Genomic DNA, 26,349 nt, shown 5'->3' on the forward strand with positions numbered 1-26,349 from the left:
TATCTGTGGAATATTACTGCCTCAGCATTTGCCTAAGTGATCCAAGGAAACCACAGAAAAACTTGGACCAAGGCAGACGGACCCGGAATCGAACCGGCGTCCTCCCGAATGCTAAGCAATGGTCTAGACCTCTAGGCCATGCCACTCGGTAGGTCTGTAAATTGTTTTTTACGTAAATGACTCTTTGCATATTTGTAAATGCGTGTGTGTGCAATTGAGTGTCAAATGAATACAGCCAACACACAAATACTTGCGCCTCCTTGATTTGGTTATGTCTCAAAACGTTATATACATGCACACAAAAGATTAAACACCCATCACGTCCACGTCGTTGATCTTATAAGCTAGGAATGGATCACACTAGTACAATAAAAGTTTTTGTAAATGCTGAGAGATGACAGAATCAAGGAGGCATTAATATCTGTGTGGTTCTTCTATTCACATGACAATCACACACACTTAGAAATGTGCAAAAAGTCGTATTTACGTAAAGAATGATTTTTGTACTTTGTCCCTCGATTTCTGACCGAAAAACGGATCTGGTGTCCATAGAAACCTTCGATTACCGTGCATGGTTGGTTTTGTACATCAGGGTCCTTCACATTGTATTTACTAATCGAGTGCACATGCCTTATTGCCTGTTGTCTACCCAAGTGTAAATTCCCTGTGCAATTACAGTAGGTACCTAATGGAATTTGATCCTCATTTCACTTATCAATCTCGAGTGCGACTGCAACGGTATTTTTCGATAATTTTAAAATTACCTTTTCAGCTTGTTTCATATTTTTGTGTTTTACAGATTTCTAATAAGCATAAACAAGAATATAAGTTGTCAATATTAAATATCGACTCACACATACCTTCATTCCAGGTTATAATAGACTACAATGTTTGGGGATTACCAGTAGGAATTTCAACAAGTATTAGATAAGAAGGATCGCAGTATTAAACTCTCACGTTGAAATATAAAAGCGTCTTTAAATAATCATTTTAAATTTGTATTTAAAATCTAGACAAATGGTCTGACCCCAGACACAGTATACAGGTTGCAACATAAATAAATGCCTAGCCTTGGGGAGTGTACACTAGATACAATAAAAAATCGCACAGTGAGTTTTACAGCGTAGTTAAGGGCAAATTATTTTTAAGAAAATCATGAGTTTTAATTCGAAGCCGGTCATGTACGTGAATTGGCAACATAGGTGTTTAGCGCGATAAAAACTCAAAAAACATAGATGGAGAACTGTCGATTATTGAAAGTTTAATCTTAAAAACAAATAAGTTAACACTACACATGATTTGCCGTATTTTCTAAAACGCGCTGTTAAGGCAGCAGGTAAAAGTTGGTCTGTGTTCTGTCGGAGATGCCTGCGACCCGCTGATGAGATCCAAAAAGATCGAAATCGCGATCCGCGTCTGGCAGTTTCGACAGAATACAGACCACTTCGAATTATTTTATTCGATTTCGGTAACGTGCCTACCACGTTGAGGTGAGCTACGCCGGGATTCGTTTCAGCAAGTAGATATCCATATATTTAAATGGACCTTGCTGAAGCATACGTAATCCTAAAATGTAGCACTGTACTACAGATGGCATTTACAGCGCCATTTGTCTACACATACATTTTATACTACACATGATGTTTAAACTAACGATAAATAAAGTAAATAAGTACACTACAGATAGCACTATCCTGTGTAAATGTACGAGCGCAAAAGAAACAAAAAAAAATTAAGTTATGTAGTGAGTAAACTAGCATTAACTGCATATCGATGCTGTGTTCTCTTCCGGCTTGTTAGGGCTTGTCATATCAGCATCCGGGCCCAATCTGGGTGTCCTAGGGCATCTCCTATTACGACATGCCCTATTAAGACTGATATGACCCTGATGAAGTTATCTTATTCTAATCTTTTAATGACATGCCCTTTATAGCTCTGATTTGGCCCTAATGGGGATTTCTTATCTGATATCAGGTAAATTATCAGGACCAAATGATATAACCGAATCAGGATAACATAGGTAATTGTTCATATGGACCAGGATTGTTTACAATCAATGTTTTATGGCGCTACATATACATATCTTATCCGCCCCAAATCAGGTAACCTGTTTATTGTCAAATTGTATAACCTAATCAGGTCCATTCAGGTCAGCCCAATCCGGACCAAGTTTGGCTGCCTGTCTGGAATCACATGTTCTAAGGCGTTACATTTTTGATCCGGGCCCAATCAAGGTTATCTTATCTGGCAGATTAACCATTTATTTCTTTATGAACTGTATTTCTTTTTATTAATATTTTGCACTTATATTATTAAGTTTTTCTTTTAAGAATTTTACAATACAAATTAGTTTGTTTTATAAATATTTGTTTGGTTGCTGATTTTATTATTCACAACTTGGGCGAACTATCACAAATAAAAGCTACGTTATCGTTAATTATGTTTAGTTTAAAACACACATTTCCGTATTTCCTTATAGTTGAAGAGTTTGAGCCAATATTTCAGTAAAAGTTGTTAGTATTCTTCGGAAAACTTACTTTGTTGGCTATCGTAAAGTTGAGATGTAGTTAATACTGATCGGTTTAATTAAACATTAATGACGTCTGAATGTTAATTGTAAGGAAACATCAAAAATTAAAACGCAACCCGAAAAGAATTCATTTGCATTGATAACAAAGGGACCTAAATAGTATGGAATGTAAAAAGCAAGAAGTAGTTATAAATTCAAAAGGAAACACAAAATGTGCAGCGCACCGCATTAAAATCTATGCAAGTGGAAAACATAAAGAAGATATAAAATTCCCTGTTACTGCATAGGTACGAGGGCGGTTCAATAAGTACCCGTGTTAGAAATGAAGACACCATTTATTTAATTATTTTTTTTTTATTTTTCAACATAGTCCCCTTTTAGAAAGATACATTTCTCCTAAAGTTCCTGCCATGTTTTTAACCCCTCCAAAAAATAGGATTTGCCGAACTCTCCAAAATACGCCCCAGTCTCGGCGATGACTTCCTCGTTTTAGCTAAACTTTTTTCCCGCGAACCATTTCTTTATGTTAGGGAACAAGAAGAAGTCGCAGGGAGCCAGATCGGGTGAGTACGGGGGGTGCAGCAGCAACTCATAACGCAATTCATGCAATTTGGCGGCGACAATTCCGGATGAATGTGCAGGTGCGTTATCGTGGTGAAAAAGCACCTTCGTTTCAGCCGAATGCGCCCGTGTCTCCTTCAAGTTTTTGTCGAAGCGGTCAAATAACTCGCTGTAGTATTGTCCAGTGATCGTTCTTCGTTTTTATAAAAAATCCAAGAGGATGACGCCCTTCGCATCCCAAAAAATCGTCGCTATGACTTTTCCGGTCAATGGGACCGTCTTCGCTTTCTTTGGAGCTGATTCACCGGGAGAAATCCATTGTTTTGATGGTCCCTTGGTTTCTGGTTTGTAATGATGAATCCAGGTTTCATTGGCGGTAACAACTCGACCCAAAAAGTCCTTCGGATCTCACTTAAATTGCTCCAAACACTTCTTCCAAGTTAACAGCGGCACCCGCTTGTTGTCCACCATGAGTAATCGCAGCATTCATCGGGCCGACAATTCTTTCATCGCCAACTTATCCTGTAAAATATTAATTGCCGTTCCAGTCGACACACCCACGGCCTCTGCTACTTCGCGCACTTTCGTTCGTCGATGAGCGAGAATCATATCGTAGACTTTTTCAATGGTTTCCTCGGTAACCACGTCTACCGGGAGTTCTGGTCGTTCTTCATCAAAAACGGATATTCGCTCACGTTTAAATTCGTTAAACCAATATCTAACTGTGGTCATAGATGGTGAAGTGTTCCCATAAACAGCATCCAACTTTGCTTTTATTTCCCCGAATTTTTTCCTATCCAAAAACAAAAAGCGAGTTACCGAACGATACCGCTCTTTTTCCATGTTAGCGAAAATCACGAAACACTTCTCATTCGAATGGCTGCCAAATCCAAACTAACCTATCAATCAGTCTGAAATTTGTTTTGGCGTCGTTTGAGAGACGGTATTACACGAGGGTAGCACCAACCTCCCTCAGAAACGTCCTCTGTCTTCAAACACAAGTACTTATTGAACCGCCCTCGTACTTGCCTTAAAATTGTAGTAGGAGGAGGGTAGTATAAATAAGTAAGTTAACAAGGCTAATAAATAGGACAAAACCGCAGGACATTACTTATGAGTTATTTTGCTGCGTACCTCGGATTATTGTATAAATTAATTAATTTAAAAGAAGCTGTCACGAATCGAAATACACATTTTAAGTTTACAGTTATTAATTTTCTATGGTGTTCTAGAAGTTTTTGAGTTATCGTCTTTTGTTAAATATTCTTGGACCTAATTAAATAAAACAATATCGCTCACAGCTATATATCCGTTTATTTTTCCAAGTACTTAAAAAACCGTAAACTATCAATAACAAGGAATTAGAATAAATACATAATAATAGTCACTCTTAAATAAATATTAACTGTTGTTAAATAAACATTTACTGTAATACACTTACTGTAATATAACTTCACAGATATAACCAAAATATTAATTTAGCGCTATAGTATAGTGAATATACATTATGTTATAATATATGAGATGCCGGTCACTAACAATTAACTGTAATACCGATATGCCAATGCGCGCCTGTCTATTCTCATATCCTATCGCTTCGCGAGACAAAACGTTGCAAAACGTGTCGTTTCATGACCTTAAGATTTTACTCCCATCGAGCCCAAAGAAGTTTCACTTCAAAAATTAACACAACCTCATTATTTATTGAAGTCAGTATTTCACGTCAGTACCTATATTTGAATTATAAGTTGAACGTGTCAGCACAAATTTTATTAGAAATCTTGCCTGTGCTTGTAAAGATTAAATTTTATTATCCGTAATCATGCATGCCGTAGGTGTACCGGTAATAGGTAAATGCCTTGGTACGTCTCACGTAAAATTAGGATCGAAATCGTATAGATTTACGTGTGTTTGATTCCGAAATTGCCATTCACCAATAATAGCAGCTTAAAGGATTAAGTTTGTATGAGCTGTTGCCCTACATACATACAAAACAGTTTCTACTCGCCTACATCGTTTTCATTACATGCAAAGTGGCCTTTTCGGAACCAATAAGCCAACATTAGATATACAGGGTGATTCAATGTACAGGTGGTACGTAAAATAATAACAAAATTAAAGTATTGGCTAAATATTTTCGGTAATTATTTAGAATTGGGGATCCAGAGAAATATTATTTCAAAAAAATTTTCGTCTGCTGGAGACCATCACTTGAAGTAGAAATAGATGCTTGAAGGTAGGGAAGGCATCTTATTACGTATATATTAAACATAGGGGGTGAAAGTATGAATTGAAGATCGCAGGAAGAGGGAAATGAGTATGGACAGAGGCGAAGGATGACCTTATAGAACAATTCAACACTATAAGATAGTTTCATGTTGGAAGCTAAGGAGTACTAATGCGGGGGGTAAAGACATAAAATCCAAAACATAAATAAACGAATAATGTGTAAATGATGAGACCACCGCATTGCCGTCGATCGAGTTTTCTCTTTTTTTGTGGTGGGATTTACCCATTTGATACTAACCTTTTTCTTAATTATCTTATTGTCTGTAGAGACTAGACATAAATGCCATAAATTAAACAAAAATCAATTTATAACTATGCAGGGCACCTCAATAATAAAAAACAGCTGAAAACTGTTTTAAAAGTTATGCAATTCAGACAGTTATGGTGCCTCAATTATTATTACGCGATTATTTCCTAGTACTGCTCTATTTATTTCATCATCACAAGGTCGTCGGTCCTAAGACTGGTTGGACACGCACCTCCATTCTTTCCTATCCTGAGCTAATCTTCGCATTTCCCTAAAACTAAAATATTCCACATACTTAACTGTTTACGAACAGTAATCTAATCTAGGTCTACCTCTACTCCTCTTAACTTCTGCTTCTTCCTCTAATATGTCTTTAACTAGACCTTCATGTCTGAAAAGGTGTCCTACCAACCTATCTCGCCTATATTTTATTGACTTCTATTGAGTCTTGTGTTCTTCTATTCTTCCTAATACCTCTTTGAATTGAAAGCGACAATACCCTGCACTATCCTCTGCTTTATATCCCTACTACTTCTTCCGTCCTGACTTACCTGACTTCCTGGAAACCTAAAATCAGCCATTTCTTCTAATCTTTCGTCTTCTATCGTTACATTCGCTCTTTCCCTTCGTTTTCTTCCTTTTCATACCAGTATTTTTTCACTTAAGGTAGAAACAGATGCTTGAAGGTTGGGAGGGCGCCTCATTATGAATATATAAACGTCGCGGGTGAAAGTACGTATTGAAAATGCAGTAAACGGTAATTTTGCAGATATATGAGGTGACCGTCCCGGAAAGAGAGAAATAAGTATGGATAGAGACGAAGGATGACCTTATTTACATAGTTTCAAGATGTAGGAGGTGGAGTGTAGAGGTTTAGACCATTGCTTAGCAATCGGGAGGACGTCGGTTCGATTCCGGGTCCATCTGCCTTGGTCCAAGTTTTTCTGTGGTTTCCTTGGGTCACCTAGGCAAATGCTGGGGCAGTAATATTCCACAGATAATCTTTCATTCTCTTCTGTCTTCATTTCGTCCGTCTCATCTTTCTCATCCGAACCATCACCCACCCATTCCCACGATTCCTGAAAGCAGGCTGAAGAGGGCTTTCCGCCCTACCTTACTGGCTGGTGGGAATGAAACACCCAAAAGTTTTTTTTTTCAGCTGTCCAACACTAACTAACTGCGGCTGTCAGCCAGCGCCTTATTTATGTTGCTATCGAATTCTCTAGAATAGTCTTCATTATTCTGAAGGATTCGGGAAAACTTTTTCTACAGTGTTACTTAAGCATGATGTATTAATTTTCGCGTCTGTAGAAGAAAGATCGTTAGCCATATATGCGAACATACTCTCGAGCCGTCGAAAATCGATGTATTGATTTTCACGTACTACATACTTGTACGTACCAATACAATTGTATATAAACGATTAACTGAATCTAGATAGTTAATTTGAAAGGGTTTACTACACCAGAAAATTCTGATTGTGAGAAGCAAATTGAATAAATAGCAAAATAGTTGAAGTAAACTTCATGCAGTCGCAAGTGGTTGTTACACAATATAGAATGAATGTAAAACATGATATCCGATAGCATGGAGTCAAATACATTGCAAATTTTACGTTGTATCCAGATATCCACCTGCAGGTACCTACGTTACGACTCCATGCCTATTTAAAGTTTTCCAAGCAAAACCGGAACAGTAAGTTATAATTTACTTTGAAATAATATCTCCATTCTTGGTTATTTATTATTTGTTCGCTGCAGGCAGTATTGCATGCACACAGTTCAACGGAAATGCCAATATATGTACATGTTGAGTAAAATAAGAATTTCTTCTTAGTATGAAGGAATGTTTATATAGAAAATGTTTACATTTCGTATCAAAAATACATTCAGTCATCTTAAACAAGTACCTACCATGCAAAATATTTCATTTGTAGGTACGTAGGTACCATAAAAAACGGGAGAGGGAGCGTTAAATTTAAAGCTGGGCGATTATTAAATGTAAGATTCAATTATAGATTGCCACAAAAAGAAACGATTACTGCGATTAACCCGAATAATCGATTAATAAATAAAGTATGCATAGAATAATAAATTATTAATCAAATTGTTGAATTCATTATTATTTAGCCATTTTGGGATATAGCGGTTTATTACCTAACCCTTGGTCGGCTTGGATTGTAAATATAGTATAGACATGCTTGTGTTGTCATTTGTACCTACATAAAATAGGCAAATTTACAGGGTCGGCTTAATTTAGTTGGTATATTTGTGCGAATAGTCATCTCTCTACATATATCGTTTAAGTTATTTTTTCGTTGTAACTATTGTTGTTGCTTCCGAAAATACTACAAACGACACAGTGAACGCCATCTGTAGCACGATGCTACATTTTAGGATTACGTATTTGTCGGAGCTGCCTGCGACGCGCTGATGAGATCCAAAAAGATCGAAATCGCGATCCGCGTCTAGCAGTTTCGACAGAACACAGACCACTTGGAATTATTTTATTGTTGTTGTTGTTTTTGTTGATGTTACTGTTGTTGTTATTGTTGTTTCTGTTGTTAACTTTCAACGAAATGGTCCGAGAAGTTTCAAATTCTCAGAGTAGAAAACTTGTTTGGAATGTCATTAATTATTTTCAAAGAAAGAAAAAAAAACAAATAGAGAAAACATCTCCATTATAAACATAGCGGCGGAGGTTTTGAATATTAGTTGCAGAACCATATCCCGGATACGAAAAGAAGGTGGAACTTTTAATTTGAAAACAGATGTATTATTTTGTAAAAAAATATTTTTATGAAATTAAAAATAAACAATAACGCATTCATTTCTCATCACTGCTGACTATTTTTGAAGTCGATTGACCTCTAATTCGAGATAAACTTAATTAATATTTTTAGATGTATGAATAAAGTATGAGTAAAGACAGGATATTTTCTGTTTGTAAGAACGAGAAAAACGATATGCCTTTAGTTTGCATTGTTTATTGGGGACTTTGCCTTCTTATTTCGACTATACTGTTTCAGTACTCGCCCCTAATTAAAATTCAAATATTATTTTATTTTTTTTTTTAAGAAATATCCTTGAAACGTATATTTCTGTGAAACCCAAGCAGGTACCGTTATCACCCCTTTGGAGGGAAAATAGTAATAAAGAAGCAAGACAACTTAAATGAATTGAATGCTTTTGTATTACAACTCGTGTCTTTGTGTCTGTGTAAACATTTCTTAAAATATTCTATTCAATTTCGCTTGTGCTCTGTCTTACTGCATAAATATCTTTATAACTTGTACTTTCCGGTAATCCCTGTAACTTTTCATCTTTCGTGTACTAACAGCGTGACGTCTGTACCCTTCATTTCTTCTTGTTCTTCAGTGTTTTGGGACTAAATTCAAATTTTTAACATTTCTTATCTCCAGTGTTTTCCACCTTGGTTACCACCCTATTGGTACCTACTTTTTTCTATCAGATGCTAGCGCCTCCTTCATAGTTTTTCCAAAACCCGTTATTTTCTAAAGTGGTCAGTTAGTCCTAAGGGTTCCTTGGAGTTACAGTCGCATCTTGTTCGCATTTCAAGAGATCAATTATTTTTAAAAATTGAAAGTATTCTATTAATTGGATTACTATTTTTTCAGTCTCATTAACATAGGGGTGCTCCCTTTTGAAATTCTATAATGTTTTCAAATGTTCCTTAAAGGAGTTAACGACTGCAAATATTCTGTCAATTCATTAAATTATACATTTTACAAATTGTACACTGTTGGCAAATAGTTTAAAAACCAAAACAGTTTGTAAAAAGTTTACAGTTCTGTTCTATTTGAAAAAACCTTAATAACTAATCTGTCTTTCTACTTTTTTAAAAAGAAATGGCATAGATTTAAAATCACCGTGACTATTTAAGTAGAACTAGACGTCTGCGTGAAACTTTGTATTAGTCTGTTTTTTTTTTCGGGTATTTGTTGCAAAACGAAAAAGGAAGAAAAACGCCAGACTTGTATCGAAAACTCGTTATCATTACCAAGAATTTCAACGATATAAAGGCTACAAAAATAAAATATAAATAAGTATTATTGCAATAAAATCATAACCCCCTATATTTACCAAAGCTCATTTCTCCTTGATTACCGTGATAATTGACTAATCCCCTGCCGAAACTCAATATATTAAATTTAGAAAATATTGAAACTGCCAAATATAGAACGCAATTTAGTACTTGTTAATTAGTTTTCATTAGCGTAACGAGTTCACCCTAAAAATTTCGGGTCACATTCTGTACGGCCAACATCTCGACAGCTTAAAATCCCGAGGAATCAAAATTGGTAATTATCCAGATATCTAGATAAAAGAAGTGGGGATTACCTTGTCTAATAACAATGAAATCTTTTTGAATGTGGAGGCGTAAAAGTGGAGGTGTAGGGGGTGGAAGTGAATATTAAATATTGGAAAAGAAACCAGTCTAACTTAGCACTAACCTAATCTGACATACGTTAATTTGTTTTCCAATATTTCGGTATAATCGAAATCACTAAATGGAGACCGCGATTTCGAACTTACTTATTAGTTCTCCTAGGTGGTTCATCGATATTGGTCGAGATTTAGGCTACTTAGAGTCCCTAGAAATACAGACAGATTATGGTTAGTTACGGGATTAGTTTGGATTGGTTCCATTGCGTAGTGGTGGAAACAATCATTGGGCTGATTTGAACGGCGCGTTTGGAGACAAATTAAAATTTCCCTACATGGAGTTGTAGGTTAATTGCATTGTAAATTCGTTATCAGGTCTGTTTGACATTTCATAAGGTTTTGTTTTATTCTTTAAATTAGAATGAAAGACTAATTATGTCTTATTGCTATATGTGACGTCTGCCAAAGCATCGTTAAATGCCGTGAGAGGAACTGCGAACAAACAAAAACAAAGATAAGAATAGCAGCAGTCATTTTATAATCATATTGACAGTAGTGGCCAGACTTATTTCTAGGGACTCTAGGGTACTGATTATATTTCGTCGTCTACAAATACATTTTTATAACATTAAATCAGCAAATAGGTAATTGCTAAAAATATTGTTTATGAGGTAACACATACACAGCATTATTTTAGCGGTGGCTTTTTAAACATTAAAGTTAGCCTATAGCCCAATAAACAGAGATAAAATGGCAGCTTTTCTACTCGTTTATTGTCGCGAATATGGGCTTTGAGTGCATTTTAACTACGATATTAAAGAAAAATAGCTCCTAAAAATCTGCACCAGAAATACGAAATTTAATTATTCAAACAAAATGAAGAATTCAAAATTCAAAGTATAAATAGCAAAACTCACAAAGTAGATTGCGATAAAGAAATAAATAAACTAAAACAGAGACGTGTCCTAGTTAGTACCTGCTAACACCTTCTAATGTAGTTTCTATCAACGCGATACTCACATTAGAAGAGGGCGAAACACGGGTTCGCAGGTAAAGGTTTAGTGGTAGTGCGAGTTTCTTTTCCACTTCATTTCAAAAAAAAAATTTTAATAAAACCTTTGAGTGATTCATTCGCACCATTCACTTATGCTGGTGAGCGGGCAGTCCCTCCGGACTACACCGGAAGGTAAGGCGGAAGGCCCTCTTCATGAATAGTGGGAATGGGTGGGTGGTGGTTCGGATGAGAAGGATGAGACGGACGAAATAAAGACTGAAAAAAATAAAGGATTGTCTGTGGAATATTACTGCTCTAGTTTTTGCCTAAGTGATCTAAGGAAACCATAGAAAAACTTGGACCAAGGTAGACTAATTAAGACTTAACAGATTAAAGGTTAAAATTGTGGAGTTTTAGAAGGTGAAGAATAAAATGTATGCAGAGCTACAAGTTGAAAAAAAATATGATAGTATAGAGAGATAAAAAAACTTAAAAGGAACAAATGTCTTTATTAATTCCGGAAGAAGAAAAAAAAATAGAAAAGTTAATAAGGTAAATGACAAAGGAAATTGAAAAAAAATAGAGCGAAAGTGCAAGTAGGGTACAAGAAGATGAAAATAGGATAAGATTGGTGGGTACAGAATGAGGCAAGGAAGAGAATAGTTAAAGATGGTGAAAAGAAGGATTTGCTTGATGGGGTGGAATATGAAAGAAAACTGATTGGAAACAGATAAAAAAAGGGAAAAATGGTGGCTTGTAATATAGCAAGATTGTTATAATATAATTGGTTAATATTTAGTGATGTAAAAAAGGGAAGGGTTATTACGGGGATGCTAGTAGTAACCCAACAATTATATTAATATAGAGATTAAGGAATTATGTAGTGGAACAATAACGTTGAATAGTGTGATATATAAAATAAAATATATATGTTACCGGAAATGTATGAAATGTAAAAATTGTATACAATTCCTAGAAAATGTATATGTTTTCATTTTCATTATATACTCTGTATGTTAGAATAAATAATGTTTTGTAATTAATTAGCAAATATTGTTAAGAATGTTAGTCATTACTTATCATTATGGTCAGCATCATCATAAGGTCATCAGTCTTTAGACTGGTTGGACACGTACCTCCACTCTTTCCTATCCTGAGCTAAACTTCGCATTTCCCTAAAACTAGAACAGCCCACTATTTGCGAACAGTAATCTAATCTAGGTCTACCTCTACCCCTCTTAACTCCTGTTTCTGCCTCTAATATGTCTCTGACTAGACCTTCATGCCTGAGAAGGTGTTCTATCTCGCCTATTTTTTATTGACTTCCGTAAGTCCTCTATTCTCCTATTCTTTCTAATACCTCTTCATTTCTAACCTTTTCTACTCACGTTATCCTCATCATCCGCCTATAACACCACATTTCGAACGCTTCTAACCTTTTCTTTTCCGCAGCGCTCACTGTCCGTGTTTCGCACCCGTACAACGCCGCACTCCAAACATACACTTTTAACAACCGTTTTCGAATTTCTAAATTAAGTATTCTTTTTATTAAAGGCGACACGACCCTGCGCTATCCTCTGCTTTATATCCCTACTACTCCTTCCATCCTCACTTATCTGACTTCCTAGGTATCTAAAATCAGCCACTTCTTCTAATTTTTCGTCTCCTATCTTTATATTCGCTCTTTCCCTACTTTTTCTTCCCTTGCATATCAGTATTTTAGTTTTACTTTTACTTACATTATGGTATATAACAGAAATTGGTTAGTGATAGTTTCATAATTATTCTTCTTCTGAATATTTGTATTATTATTTGATAAGAAATAGTTTCTCTTGAAAATAGTAAATGATTGAAGTCCGATTGATAGAAGTACAAACTGGACTTTTATCAATACGCCATAATGCAAAATATAATCTCTTGACAAACGGTCAGAAAAAAAATAATCAAACACACAATCGTTGCAATCGACACTATCAGACTACGAAAGTTTCAATCTCATTTATAATTATAATTATCATTATTTCAAACTTCAATACTAAATATTATTACTACAAATTCAGTAAAGATAAATTGTACTATTTTCAAGTTCTACGTTCCCTAGACAAAATTTTTCAGTCTCTTTCCAGTCTCTCAGTCTTTCAGCGTCTCTGAGAGCGTCTCTCACAGTCTCTCAGTTATTGCCTAGGTGTTTTTATGGATCTTTCACAGTTTCTGTATGAGACATTCGAACGATATAATTGTTAATTCAGAGATTCTAATCTCTCACAGAGAGACTAAATGAATAAAACTAAAAAATTGAGAGACTCAAGTCTCTCGTAGAAAGACTGGGATCTCTGATATATGTTGAACTTAGAAAATTTTAACCATGTCTATCGAGACACCACTTATTGCGCGATTTAAGTCTCTCGTTCAGAGACTCTGAGAGACTGAACATTTTTATCTCGGGTTATAACTAGTGTAAGAAAAGTTAAGTGTATATTAAGTATAAATTACATAATAAAAAGGGTATAAAATCAAATTTCCCATTTATTTGCCGCTTCACCAGAACTCCATTACCTTACTGTATTACATTTTTATGTTACTTTTTGTCTTGTGTCTACAAGAAATAGATTTTACATTTCAATAAAGTCAATGTTTGTTCGTTTAAGAGTTTTTAATAATTTCTTTCTCGAACCCGTGAACATCATCCCCGCACCGTCCTTTAATGAATGTAAAATGGTGACACTTTTGACTTGATATATGGCACGTGTATCTGTGACCTACGCAAATACTACTACTAGACTACTGAATAGGTATATAACTAAAACGAACCCATTGTGAGAATAAGTACAATTAGTTGAAGCATGAAAATTTCGAGTATTTAGGGTACGATTTAAATCTGATTTTCTGTTGACAAAATTTGGTAAATCTCGAAATTATTAAAGAGGTGTTTTATACCGTCGTCGTAGTTCCATTCGCCCTTTTAACGTTCCCTTTTATGAATCACACTGAATATTGCCCGGCCGTTATTCATTCCGCCGAAAGCTACGGCAATGGTTTATTGTCATATTATATCTCGTAACAAGCCAGAGAGGACGTGGAAGCGATATATAAACGTGATGTACTGAAATTGTTTACGGAGAAACCACGGCATTGTGAATGTTCCACTTATGGAGCGCACTGAACGGGAATTTTAAATGAAGAACCGACTGAAGTGAAATGTAACGTATATCTCCTGCTCTCCTCCTACATAATGCCTTAGACATATCACTGCTCCAAATAAGGCTGTGGCGACCTCTTTTATTACTTGGCAGAAACACCACGTAGCTGCAGATGCACATATGTATGCCAAGGTTGTTTATTCACCGTCATGATTGTTGCAATGTCAAGACACCTCAATTGACAAAAACGAAAACGTTTTAGAAATCGATGAATATAACCCACAAAACGGCCACTTCATTGATAGACCAGATCTTAAAATTGAATTTTGGGCTCGAAGTGATTCCCAATTTCTAAAAATAGTAAACCACTATACCTACAGTAATGTTCTAGCGGAGGTATGAAGACAATACTTTTCGTTTAAAAATTGTAGAAAAATGATAAAAGATACAGGACATCTTCATTTAAACAGAACTTTTAATTAAAAACCCCTTATACCAATAGTCCCATCCGACGGGACCTAACCCTTGATGAAGCTCTTGTACAAACTAGAGTGAGTGGATAGGTTCGCGAGTTTCGATGATATAGTGAGCCCTATTCAGATCTCCGGGATTACTTCGGGGGATGTCATCAATAAGTGTAATAGGGGAAGGTGCATTATTTTACTAGTCGGGGCGTGGAATGTTAGGACCTTGAGGCAAGTAGGGAAATTAGATAATTTGAAAGTTGAGACGAATAGACTAGAATTAGATATAGTAGGTATTAAATATACATACAATTTTTTAGACATCTTTTAGAAGTGAGTTAGTTTAATATGAAATATTATTCTGAAAATTCATTTCTTGAATTCTTTTTTGCCCACTACACACTTCCTCAAATTAATGAGGAAAAATTTGTTGCTGTTGTCACACCCCCGCCGGGAATCGAACCCGGGCTCTTTGGCTTTACGCGCCAATGCTTTGACCACTAAGCTACGAGAGATGACAACAGCAACAACGACAAACCGTACTTATTAGGTCACAAATCCGTCGAACTAATATATACTATGTTTAAACATACATACAATTTTTTAGACATCTTTTAGAAAATTTTTCCTCATTAATTTGAGGAAGTGTGTAGTGGGCAAAAAAGAATTCAAGAAATGAATTTTCAGAATAATATTTCATATTAAACTAACTCACTTCTAAAAGATGTCTAAAAAATTGTATGTATGTTTAATCATAGTATATATTAGTTCGACGGATTTGTGACCTAATAAGTACGGTTTGTCGTTGTTGCTGTTGTCATCTCTCGTAGCTTAGTGGTCAAAGCATTGGCGCGTAAAGCCAAAGAGCCCGGGTTCGATTCCCGGCGGGGGTGTGACAACAGCAACAAATTTTTCCTCATTAATTTGAGGAAGTGTGTAGTGGGCAAAAAAGAATTCAAGAAATGAATTTTCAGAATAATATTTCATATTAAACTAACTCACTTCTAAAAGATGTCTAAAAAATTGTATGTATGTTTAATCATAGTATATATTAGTTCGACGGATTTGTGACCTAATAAGTACGGTTTGTCGTTGTTGCTGTTGTCATCTCTCGTAGCTTAGTGGTCAAAGCATTGGCGCGTAAAGCCAAAGAGCCCGGGTTCGATTCCCGGCGGAGGTGTGACAACAGCAACAAATTTTTCCTCATTAATTTGGGGAAGTGTGTAGTGGGAAAAAAAGAATTCAAGAAATGAATTTTCAGAATAATATTTCATATAGTAGGTATTAGTAAAATCTGTTGGCCAGAAGCTGGAGACTTCTGGAGTGGAGACTTTGGAATAATACATACAGGATCGGTGGAAGGTAATTTGGGGGTTGAAATTTTAATGCGTAGGAAAGCAGGGCAGAGTGTAGAAAGTTATTTACAAAAAAGGATAGTTATGGTTAAATTAAACTCGAAACCGGTTAGGCAAAGAATTAAAAATCAAGTGAAGGACTGTAGAAGTTCCAGTCCCGGAGCAGATATAGATAGCGATCATAATGCAGTAATTATGAAGACCAACCTTAAATTGAATATACTAAGAAAAAGGGAAGGTAGGAGACGTCTTGACTTACATAAACTAAAACATAGCGAAACGCGAGATAGGCTAAGTATAACGACAGACGAAATACTTACTAAAGGAGGCGAGAGAAACGAATGTCAGGGACATACAGACAGAATGGAACTGCATTAAAACGTGCTTAAAGTCAGCAGCTACAGATGTATTAGGTCTTAAACAAAACGAAAGTGGAAAACCCTGGATAACAAACGAGATTATAGGATTAATAGAAGAAAGGCGAGTTACAAGTCGAAAAAAAAAATATGTTTGGCCCTTCTAACGCCTTTGTAAACATGCGATTTGAAATTGCAACTCTTATTTTATCCATAGATTAGCCGCTCGATTTCTATTAGTATGGCAATAAGTAATAAATTTAATTAAACAAAAACATTACTTGTATCATCTGTTTTACGTAGACAAAAATCAAGCCACCACATGAGGCAGCGTCAGCTCTTTTTACTTCGTCGTACTTTAGTTCTTTCAATAAAAGTTTTGTGGCACGCAAAAACCGAAATTAATGTAGCCACGAGCAGCTTAAGAGCTTTGCGTTTTTCTTTTTTGTCCTGCACAATGGATGTAAGTACCCTTAGGAATAACGAACAAAACAATCGATCGCGCTTTATATATTCCGCATAGAAAGAGGGTTTCCCTCACAAAGAAACTTTACCTCTTACGTCAAAATAGCCAACTGAATTTTTAACGCAAAATAGCTCGAGTTGAAGGGTTATGTACACCTTATGTTAGAAAAAAGCAGGTAACGAAGAAAAGTCAATGATGCGGTTTTCGTAATTCCCCTCAAATTTTTATGCACTAATTTATTTTGGAAAATTTTTATTAAATAGACTTAAACTTGTTTATTGTAATATTTGTTAAAACTTGCGGTAATGCAATTTCCGGTCTTTTAAATAGACCGTCCAATAAATTACGTAAGACTATTAGGGGAAGTGGAGGCTCATAATTTTTATATGATATTTGAGAAACGGGAAGGGTACTACTCAATTAGGTACGTAGGACTTTTTTACTTACCACTTTACCTATGCAGGGACTTGGGACCATGAAAATTCCTTAATTTAGTTCAGAACAAGTTTTTTTTAGTTTTGTCGATAAATTCTTTTTTTGTTAGATCGAATGGAAACTTATTTCTAATATAAAAAATCATGGTTTTATAAAAATTGATTTCTTTATAATCTTACAGTGATCATACTCCATCGAATTTCGTAAATTACCATAAACGAACATACACTGCGACGTAAATATAACTGAAAACAAAAGACTAAAAGCTTAATTAAATAAAAATTGTCTCCTACTCTTTTAAGAGAGTTGGACTTACAAGGGGTATTACCAAAAACTCCATGGTACATAAGTACACCCGAAAAAGAACTGTAAAACTGCTTTCTCAAGATAGAGAGATATCAACTCGAAAGAAATTTTAAAAGGTCAGGGTAATGTCCCATGTTTATCCAAAATATCTGGAAAATAAAGTACAGTGAAAATAATGGTAAGAAATGCTTTTTACTATTATTAATTGACCACTAATAAAACACACTTTGTCTCTTCTACGCTCTTTCTACTTCGTTTTCTATAGCCTAATAACTCGATCTCGTACTGGCTAACTCTTCCGCAAAAAAAAAACTTTAAAAAATTTTTGGTTTGTGTTATTTTGTTTCATCCTCACCAGCCGCTTGTGCAGTCCCTCTGAACTACGCCGGAAGGGAGGGCGGAAGACTCTTTTCCGCCTCCTTTCAGGAATCGTGGGAATGGGTGGGTGGTGGTTCGGGTGAGAAAGATGAGACGGACGAAATGAAGACAGCAGAGGATGAAAGATTATCTGTGGAATATTATTGATCCAGCATTTGCCTAAGTGATTCAAGGCAACCAAAGAAAAACTTGGACCAAGGCAGATGGATCCGGAATTGAATCAGCGTCCTCCCGAAAGCTAAGCAATGGACTAAACTTGCTTAGCATTCGCGAGGACGCAGGTTCTTCCGCTCTCGCGGCAACTATTTATAGGGGCTGGCCGTGTTCTAGAATGATTTAGAATATGACGTCTAGAAAATCTAGAACCTTTGTCACTACATATATTGGGTTGTCTGCATACATTCAAAATTCTATTTAATTGGTATATTGTTAGAACCACACTACTAGCGTTAACTGCAACCACTCATTTGAATGTCATTGTAAGAGTACCCCAAAAAAATTGAGTCGGGCGGACCGAATGGACCCGCGAGGTATTAATGTCTCGCACATGGTCCAAAATTTCTAATGTTTTTTTACTGATTCTTACTTTTTTTTGTTACACATGTAATCAACATTAACCAAAGTCTCCAAAAAAATGGTGAGGCAGCACACGATTTCACTTTTATGCATTTGTATCATTCGTTAATTTTGCACCCTTTTCCATAGCAATGTCCGAAATGAAAATAACACTTAACACCTATGCATTTCTGCAGTCGAAAATATCTTTCGTAGAGCCAAATAAATGACATCGAAATCAAATGTGATCGTTGGTGGATTCCAGTCAGGGATCACTTGCAATATGAGGCGTAACATCCTTTAATATATTCTCTTTGTTTTGTGTCATGCAAATTGTTTTGAACGACTCCTAAACGTAACATCCTTTATCTTCGGAAACATTAGAATTACATTTATCAAATACATTTACCTTTCATTGACGATTATTATTTACCGAATAAAGGACTGGCTATGGTAAATACCCCAAGTCCATTCCTAGCTGAAATATTCATGAATAATATCGAAAAGGTTTATTTCACATAACACCTACTTTAGGAAATGCTTTTAAATAGGTTTAAAATCGTGCTTCCACACACAACTGTTACATAATGCAGTGTTAACCGAATAAATTAAATTCACTCCTAGTGGTAAATAGAACCTAGACACACGATACCACTATCCCCTTGATAGCGTCCTCCGTGCTTGCTTTAGACGGCAGATTAGGTCATGGAATTGTAGAGAGCGCTGACGTCGGTATGTTCTCCTCAAGCATTAGCGGTAGTTAGTGATAATAATTATGGATTATAGCAAAGAAGCTCGCTTTGATCATGCCTCATTATACCATAATATTGTGATAACATTGCGATCGTCAGGTCTTTGTCTACATTTCTGGGACACTTTTTGAAGTGAAACTTCTTTACGCACGGTAGGGTAAGTTCGTTTCATACGAGTTGCTATGTAACGAAATCATGCAACGCATTTCCCCCGCTGTCTGTCCCTATTTATGCTTAGATCTTTAAAACTATGCAACGGATTTTAATGCGTTTTTTTAATAGATAGAGTGATTCAAGACGAAGGTTTATATGTATAATACATGCATAACATAGTAGAGAAACACTGATAATTCTAGTGGTTTGTAATGTTATGTCGTAAATAAACACATTTTTTTGTGCTTACATTGCGAATGCTGATTGAACCCTACGAGATAAATCAAAATAATATACTACAGTATTGTACACCTTAAAAAGGTCTACAAAAAAGTCCCCGATGGTATACAGGGTTCATCCAGAAGGTAATAGGACTGAGTAGATTTAAAAAAAATTATTGAGCCAATCATTACAATTCTTTAAAAACTTTCAAAAAAGGCTCTTCTCGTTCTCCGGAATAGTCTTAAGAGCCGCGGTGCATGCTGCTTAGATCCCCTCTATCGACTCCAAATGCTTGCCTTTCATCTGCCTTTTCAGGCGAGCAAACAAAAAAAAGTCCGGGGGGCCACATCTGGGCTGTAGGGCGGCTGCGGAAGCGTTGGAATGCCGGCCTTAGTCAGGCAGCTGTCCACAAGAAAGGCGGTATGAGCCGGGGCATTGTCGTGGTGCAACTTTCAGTCGGCTGCGATGTCTTGTCGGGCCCGATTGACTCTTCGTTTGAGTCTCTTGAGCACTTGCACGTAAAACTTGGCGTTGACGGTTTGTCCAGGAGGAACAAATTCATGGTGGACGATGCCTTTCATGTCAAAAAAGACAATGAGCATCGTTTTCACTATGGATTTGCTCATTCTTCCTATTACTTTCCGGACAAACCTTGTATGTCTATCTCTTAGGAATAACCCACAATAACCATTTTTTATCCTTTACTTTACGAGAAATAATGGCTTTTGATTTAATATTTTTAAATACATTGCGCATTCAATATAGATCAATACAGCATGTAATTTAAATCAATATTTTCGAAGATATTACTGAATTAAAATGCAGGGACATACTGGTTGCGGCGGTACCGGTATGTATTGTCTAATGACAAAAAAGCTGTGATTGTTGTATGTAAAGACATTCTATAGTATATTTACTATCAGCATTGCACCCGTGCGAAGCATAGTGTACAGATAATACCATTAAGCCAATTCCTTAACTCCTATCCCAGTATGTTTGTGTTTGAAGAAGTTTCACTTCAGTAGTGTGTTGTATAATTACACGTATGTTTTTTTAAAGCTATTCGAACTCTTTCATTCTAAGCTAAGTAATAACCAGCTTTGCGACTATTGCAGCCTATATATTCTATCCAGCCTATTGGCTCGTGGTAGCATAAAGTACTATGAACGGTAGGATAAATACAAAAAGTCGTTTTACTTAATAATTGGTCCATACGCAGTTTATATTACTGTAGTTCAGTTATTGTTCAGGCAATCTCCATCTTTTAACCCACGAAGATGTACGTAGCCTCTCCAGTAATAATAGGAAAATGATATTTATGAATTATTGGATTATAACAGAAACGTATGCTTCAAAGCCATAATTCGATAAAGAAGAATAAAAAGAAATATAAGTTATTATTAAAGGTGAACTGAGGCGTAGCTAAATGCCCGTTTACAGTGCTTCAGAGAGGAATGCAATTTCCTTAACTTAAGCTATTTCTCTATCGCATTATACGAACAAAGAAATTCTTCCATTTATTTGCGTCGAAGAAATTTACAAAAATTTGAATTCCATCCAGTTCAAGGAAACGTTCGAATTCTACTTTAAGTGACGATAAAATTGAAATTTATCTAACATTTCTTTTTTCTTCGAACAAAATTGTTTTATGAGGGTACGGTAACGATGAAATAAATTATCTTCCTTTGCAAATTATTTTCATATTTAAATTGATATTGCAGAGATTTATACTGTCATTTGTAAAGGCGTGTTTCGCTTGCGGAAGTTAATTCAGTAGGAAGTGAATTTTCTAATTGCACTAATAACTTTGGAGGGAAGCAATAAATAGCGAGCTACGGGGATGATTTTATCTCGGAAAGTTGCCTGCTTTGCGGCTGAAAGTGCAATTAGTGAGGTGTTTATTTCAATTGGTCCGACCGACGCTTTCGTTTCCTTCTTTTCCGATTTTTCTAGCGCTGCACTTACAACACCACTACCAGCCTTTCCGACCGTTCCTTGACTGAAAACTAAATAAAGAGCACTTTAACGCCATTTACTTCAAGCTGAATTACGAACAATTTAAATTTCTTTTTATGCATTGACTTTTTAACCTAAATTGCACGCATGAATAGTTCTATTCCACCATATAAACAATTTTTGTATATGATATATGTTATATCGGGTTGTTCGGAAAGTCATTTCGTTTTTTTTTGTGGAAATGAAAGACAGTTTTCGTATAATAAGCAAATACTTTATTAAATTATATCATTTCTATTGTCCAATCCAAAAGAACCTGCTATTGCACCGTCTTTACCTTCAACTACTACTGCGTTGAAGTATCCCACAACTATTAAGTTTTCCTGCCCTTTCACTAAACTTAACACGTTTTCTATAGGGTTGTTCGGAAAGTCATTTCGTTTTTTTTTTTTGTGGAAATCAGAGACAGTTTTCGTATAATAAACAAATACTTTATTAAATTATATATTGATCGTTCTGGTCCAACACCTTTTGCCATCTTTCTGGTAGTAGCATAATTCCACGCTCATAAAATTTTTGGTCTTTGCTGGCAAAAAACTGATCGAGGAGGTTTTTGACCTCCTCATTTGAGGTGAAGGTTTTACCGTCTAAAAAATTTTGGAGTGACCGGAACAAATAATAATCCGATGGTGCCAGGTCTGGAGAATATGGTGGGTGTAGCATTGTATCCCATTCAAGCTGTAAAAGCTTTTGGCGAGTGACCAAACTTGTGTGAGGTCTCGCGTTGTCTTGGTGAAACACTACACCTTTCCTGTTGATTAGTTCTGACCTTTTCTGTTGAAGTGCATCATTCAGTTTGTCCAGCTGATGACAGTAGACTTCCGAATTAATCGTTGTGTTATCCGGTAAAAGCTAAAAAAAAACGATTCCTTTAAAATCCCACCAAACAGACAGCATCACCTTTTTTTGGTGAATATCGGCTTTGGAAATGGTTTGAGCCGGTTCATCTTTTTTGCTCCATGACCTCTTGCGTTTGACGTTGTTGTATACAACCCATTTTTCGTCCCCAGTGATGATGCGCTTCAAAAACGGATCATTTTCGTGACGTTTGAGAAGCGAATCGCAGACGTCAATGCGGCGACACAGATTTCTCTCTGTGAGAACATGGGGAACCCATACATCGAGCTTCGAGGATAATCCCAGGCCTTTCAAGTGGTCATAAACTGTTGAATTTGATAAATTTAACCTCAATCCGATCTCACGTGTTGTTATTCGCCGGTTCACATCAACTAATGCCTTTATCGCGTCTTTATCAGCTTCAACCGGCCTTCCCGAACGTGGTGCATCTTCGACATCAAAATTGCCGGATCGAAATTTAGCGAACCAGTTCTGGCACTGGCGTACTGTCAACACACCTTCTCCATACACATCAGTCAATTTCTTTCTGGCTTGAACAGCATTTTTACCCTTTCTGTAGTAAAACAGTAAGATATGTCGAAAATGCTGCTTATCGCTCTCCATATTTAAAAGGGCACCAACCAAAAACTACTGCGTAGAATTAATTGGAATTTTTCACACACAAGCCTTGCTATATGAGCTCTCAAAGCATATAAAAATTATACGGCTTAAATGTGAAGTTGGGTGCAAAAGAATACAATTAAATCCTCTGTCGGGAAAAACGAAATGACTTTCCGAACAACCCTATATATACCAACGCAGAATTGTAGGTATGCCCAATCTAATGATGCAATAAAACACAGAAATAAGTTAGTTATTTAAGACGAAAACTTAGAGAAATGAAATAGAAGATTTGAAACATTATATGAAAGTGATAAAACTAATTCCTAATTATTAATATAATTCGAAAATTCAATAATATATAGCAAATAATACACAATGAATGCAAATGAAAAAGATGTCAGTAGATACGAGTGAGAAAAAGAATGCGACGTTGCCAACAGCATATTCAAATCGAAAAATATCCTTACAAAATTTAAGTCTCCAGTGGTGTTGCAACAGACCTCTGCTTTCTCTTCCGCATTTACGGAAGTTCTGCATATATTTTCACATCCGCTTCTGCAGCTGGTTCCGCATTTTTATAACGAAACCTTATCGGAAGTTAACAAAATCTTATTTCTGATCTTTATCAACAATAAAAGAAACCGTAAAAATTTATTACTTTTGATTCTTGGCTAAACTTGGCCGTTTTTAAAACACAACTTATTTTTTTATAAATGGAATTGCTCCTTGCAAAGCTCTATTTTGTGCAGGTACCTGCGCCAGCTTTCAGGGACCCCTCTGTAACATTGTGAACATATTATTATCAACCAGAAAATACGCCATCTGTAGTACGATTTTAGGATTACGTGTGCTCCAAAATGTAGCATCGTACTACAGATGGCGTTTGCCGCGCCATTTGTGTATTTCCTAAAACGCGCTATTAAGACAGCAGGTAAAAGTTGGTCTGTGTTCTGTCGGAGCTGTCTGCGACGCGCTGATGAGATCCAAAAAGATCGAAATCGCGATCCGCGTCTGGCAGCTTCGACAGAATACAGACCACTTTGAATTATTTTATTTTATTATCTACCATTTATTCTTGTGAAGTATTAGCGTCAATCTAACGTTATAGCCGGCAAAATTTTGTTAATAATAATATTATCCCTGTACAAATAGCTTTATTGTAGTTTAGGACCTAAATCTATTTCCTAGTAATTCGTATGTTGATATTTTCCAAATTGTATTCTCTTATTAGTTTCCTACTTTAATCTAAAAACGTCTACGGCTTTCAGCTCCTCTTTAGCCGGTTTTCCTAATAATTTTATTTCGAAAAAACTAATACAGTTATCACTTTTATTTATTTCGTATAGTGTTTGGTCAGTAGTGTAAATTTTAAATTAAAAGTGCAATTTTGAAGTTAAAAAGAAGTTCCATTTCAGATTATTTTGTTGATATTAACGATGCAAGTGCTAAATTCAAAATTTGTAACCAAATATTCGCGAAAAGGGCGCACGACCACTGCATTAAAGAATCACCTAAAATCACTACACTTCCGCTTCCGCATCCGTTGTCATCGCTAATCTCCAATATTGAAAAGAAGATTGTGGAGAAAATCAGGTGTATGAATTAGAACTAGTAACAATGGGGCTTAAGTATGAGCAACAGCAACTAAGAAGTATGACGCATATGAAGTAAATCTGGAAAGGTAGTTGAGTAGTAATATAAAGAAAAAACAATGCGGATTACTCATTTGGTGAAAGAGGATGTTGGAATATTGTATAGGAAAAAAGAAAATAGGATAACTTCGTCCTCTGTCTATCTATCTGTCTGTCTGTCAAGACCCTTTTTCTTAGGAACGCGTGGAGATATCGAGTTCAAATTAATATAAAATACTCAGGTCAGCAGTTCCTTGGACCAGTAAAAAAATCAAACTTCTAAGTCAACGCGATCAAAAGATACGGCCCTTTATGCCGCATATTTTGGCATTCGCAACGGAATCAAAACTCGTACGGACTTCTCGTTGACATAGAATCATGAAATCTTGCAAGAAGAAATGCCTTATAGTATTGCATAGTATCCATAAATTCATATTTAGGTTGATTGGTGCATCTAGATTATTTATTTAAAACTGCAAGCTAACACCTACTTACCTACTATGTTAGTAGGTCAATTAGTAACCGTTTAAATAGCGGAATCAATAATTATAAGCAAAAAGAGCAGTGAAGTAGAGAGTTGGGAGTTAAATTCAGGATCACGAAAATGCAGGATGGTGAGACGGCTTACCGTCTTTACTCAACCTGTGATAGTTCCCTGCCATTTCTTCGTTCCTCAATTATCTAATAAGGTATTAAGCTAAGATTATTATTATACTATTGGGTTATTAATTAACTTTAGTTAAACTGATGACTAATAATTCTAAGTTGTATAATCCACTTTCAATTTTAGATTAAAGTAATTATATCCAATTTCTAAATATATAAAATTCGTTGCTGTATAACATGGTGGAGTAGTTATATCCTAAAAAAATACATAAAATTCGCTTCTTCGTGACAACAGCACAAGTACCACAAGGGTAAAATCTGAAAATTGTAAATTTCTAATTACATCATAAAAAAAATCCGACTGGCTGTTTTTATTAAAAATATACTTCTTATGTTAGGTTAGGTTTAACCTTCGTTTTTACATTGTTTATTACATTTCTTCACAAATACGCGTTCTGTCTGCATATTGGTTTTATCGTTGGAGTACGTCAGATTTGTTTTTTTTTTTTAGTTTTGCTATGTTCCACACTATGTTCCATTCTGGCTTTACGGGTAGCAATAGAGAAAACGATAGAAAAAGGAAAAAGTGCGTACATAGGATTTGTAGATTTAGAGAAAGTCTTTGACAATGTTAAATTGGACAAGATGTTAAATATACTTAAAAATGTAGGGATTAGTTACAAAGATAGAAGAGTGATACTTAGTTTGTATAAAGAGCAACATGCAGTTATCGAGCTGGGACTGCAACGTAGAGAAGTAAATATTAGAAAGGGAATCAGACAGGGATGTAGGGATAGATGTGCAAGGGCTAAAGATTAGTATGCTTAGATTTGTAGATGATATAGCAGTATTAGCATCTAGCAAGGAGGACTTAGAGATAGCTTTAAATAAAATGGAAGCGGTACTGACAGATCAGTACTGTATGAAAATAAATAAAATTAAAACTAAAATACTGGTATGCAAGGGAAGAAAAAGTAGGGAAAGAGCGAATATAAAGATAGGAGACGAAAAATTAGAAGAAGTGGC

General features: G+C 35.7%; 2 protein-coding genes across 2 annotated transcripts in view; both read right to left on the reverse strand.

Annotated features, from left to right (window-relative positions):
- The window catches only part of LOC108739756 (T-lymphocyte activation antigen CD86), a 365,407-nt gene that overhangs the window by 303,421 nt on the left and 35,637 nt on the right, over positions 1–26,349 (reverse strand). The window lies entirely within an intron of this gene.
- Positions 3,578–3,934, reverse strand: LOC108739748. Its single transcript, XM_018473797.1, has one exon. The coding sequence runs from the start codon at positions 3,932–3,934 to the stop codon at positions 3,578–3,580; it is 357 nt and encodes a 118-aa protein (XP_018329299.1).

Source organism: Agrilus planipennis, unplaced genomic scaffold, assembly GCF_000699045.2.
Source record: "Agrilus planipennis isolate EAB-ADULT unplaced genomic scaffold, Apla_2.0 scaffold222, whole genome shotgun sequence".
NCBI lineage: Eukaryota > Metazoa > Arthropoda > Insecta > Coleoptera > Buprestidae > Agrilus > Agrilus planipennis.

Bases quoted from the DNA above. Each gene is read 5' to 3' on its own strand.
- LOC108739748 (XM_018473797.1), bottom strand. From the start codon at position 3,934: ATGGAAAAAGAGCGGTATCGTTCGGTAACTCGCTTTTTGTTTTTGGAT.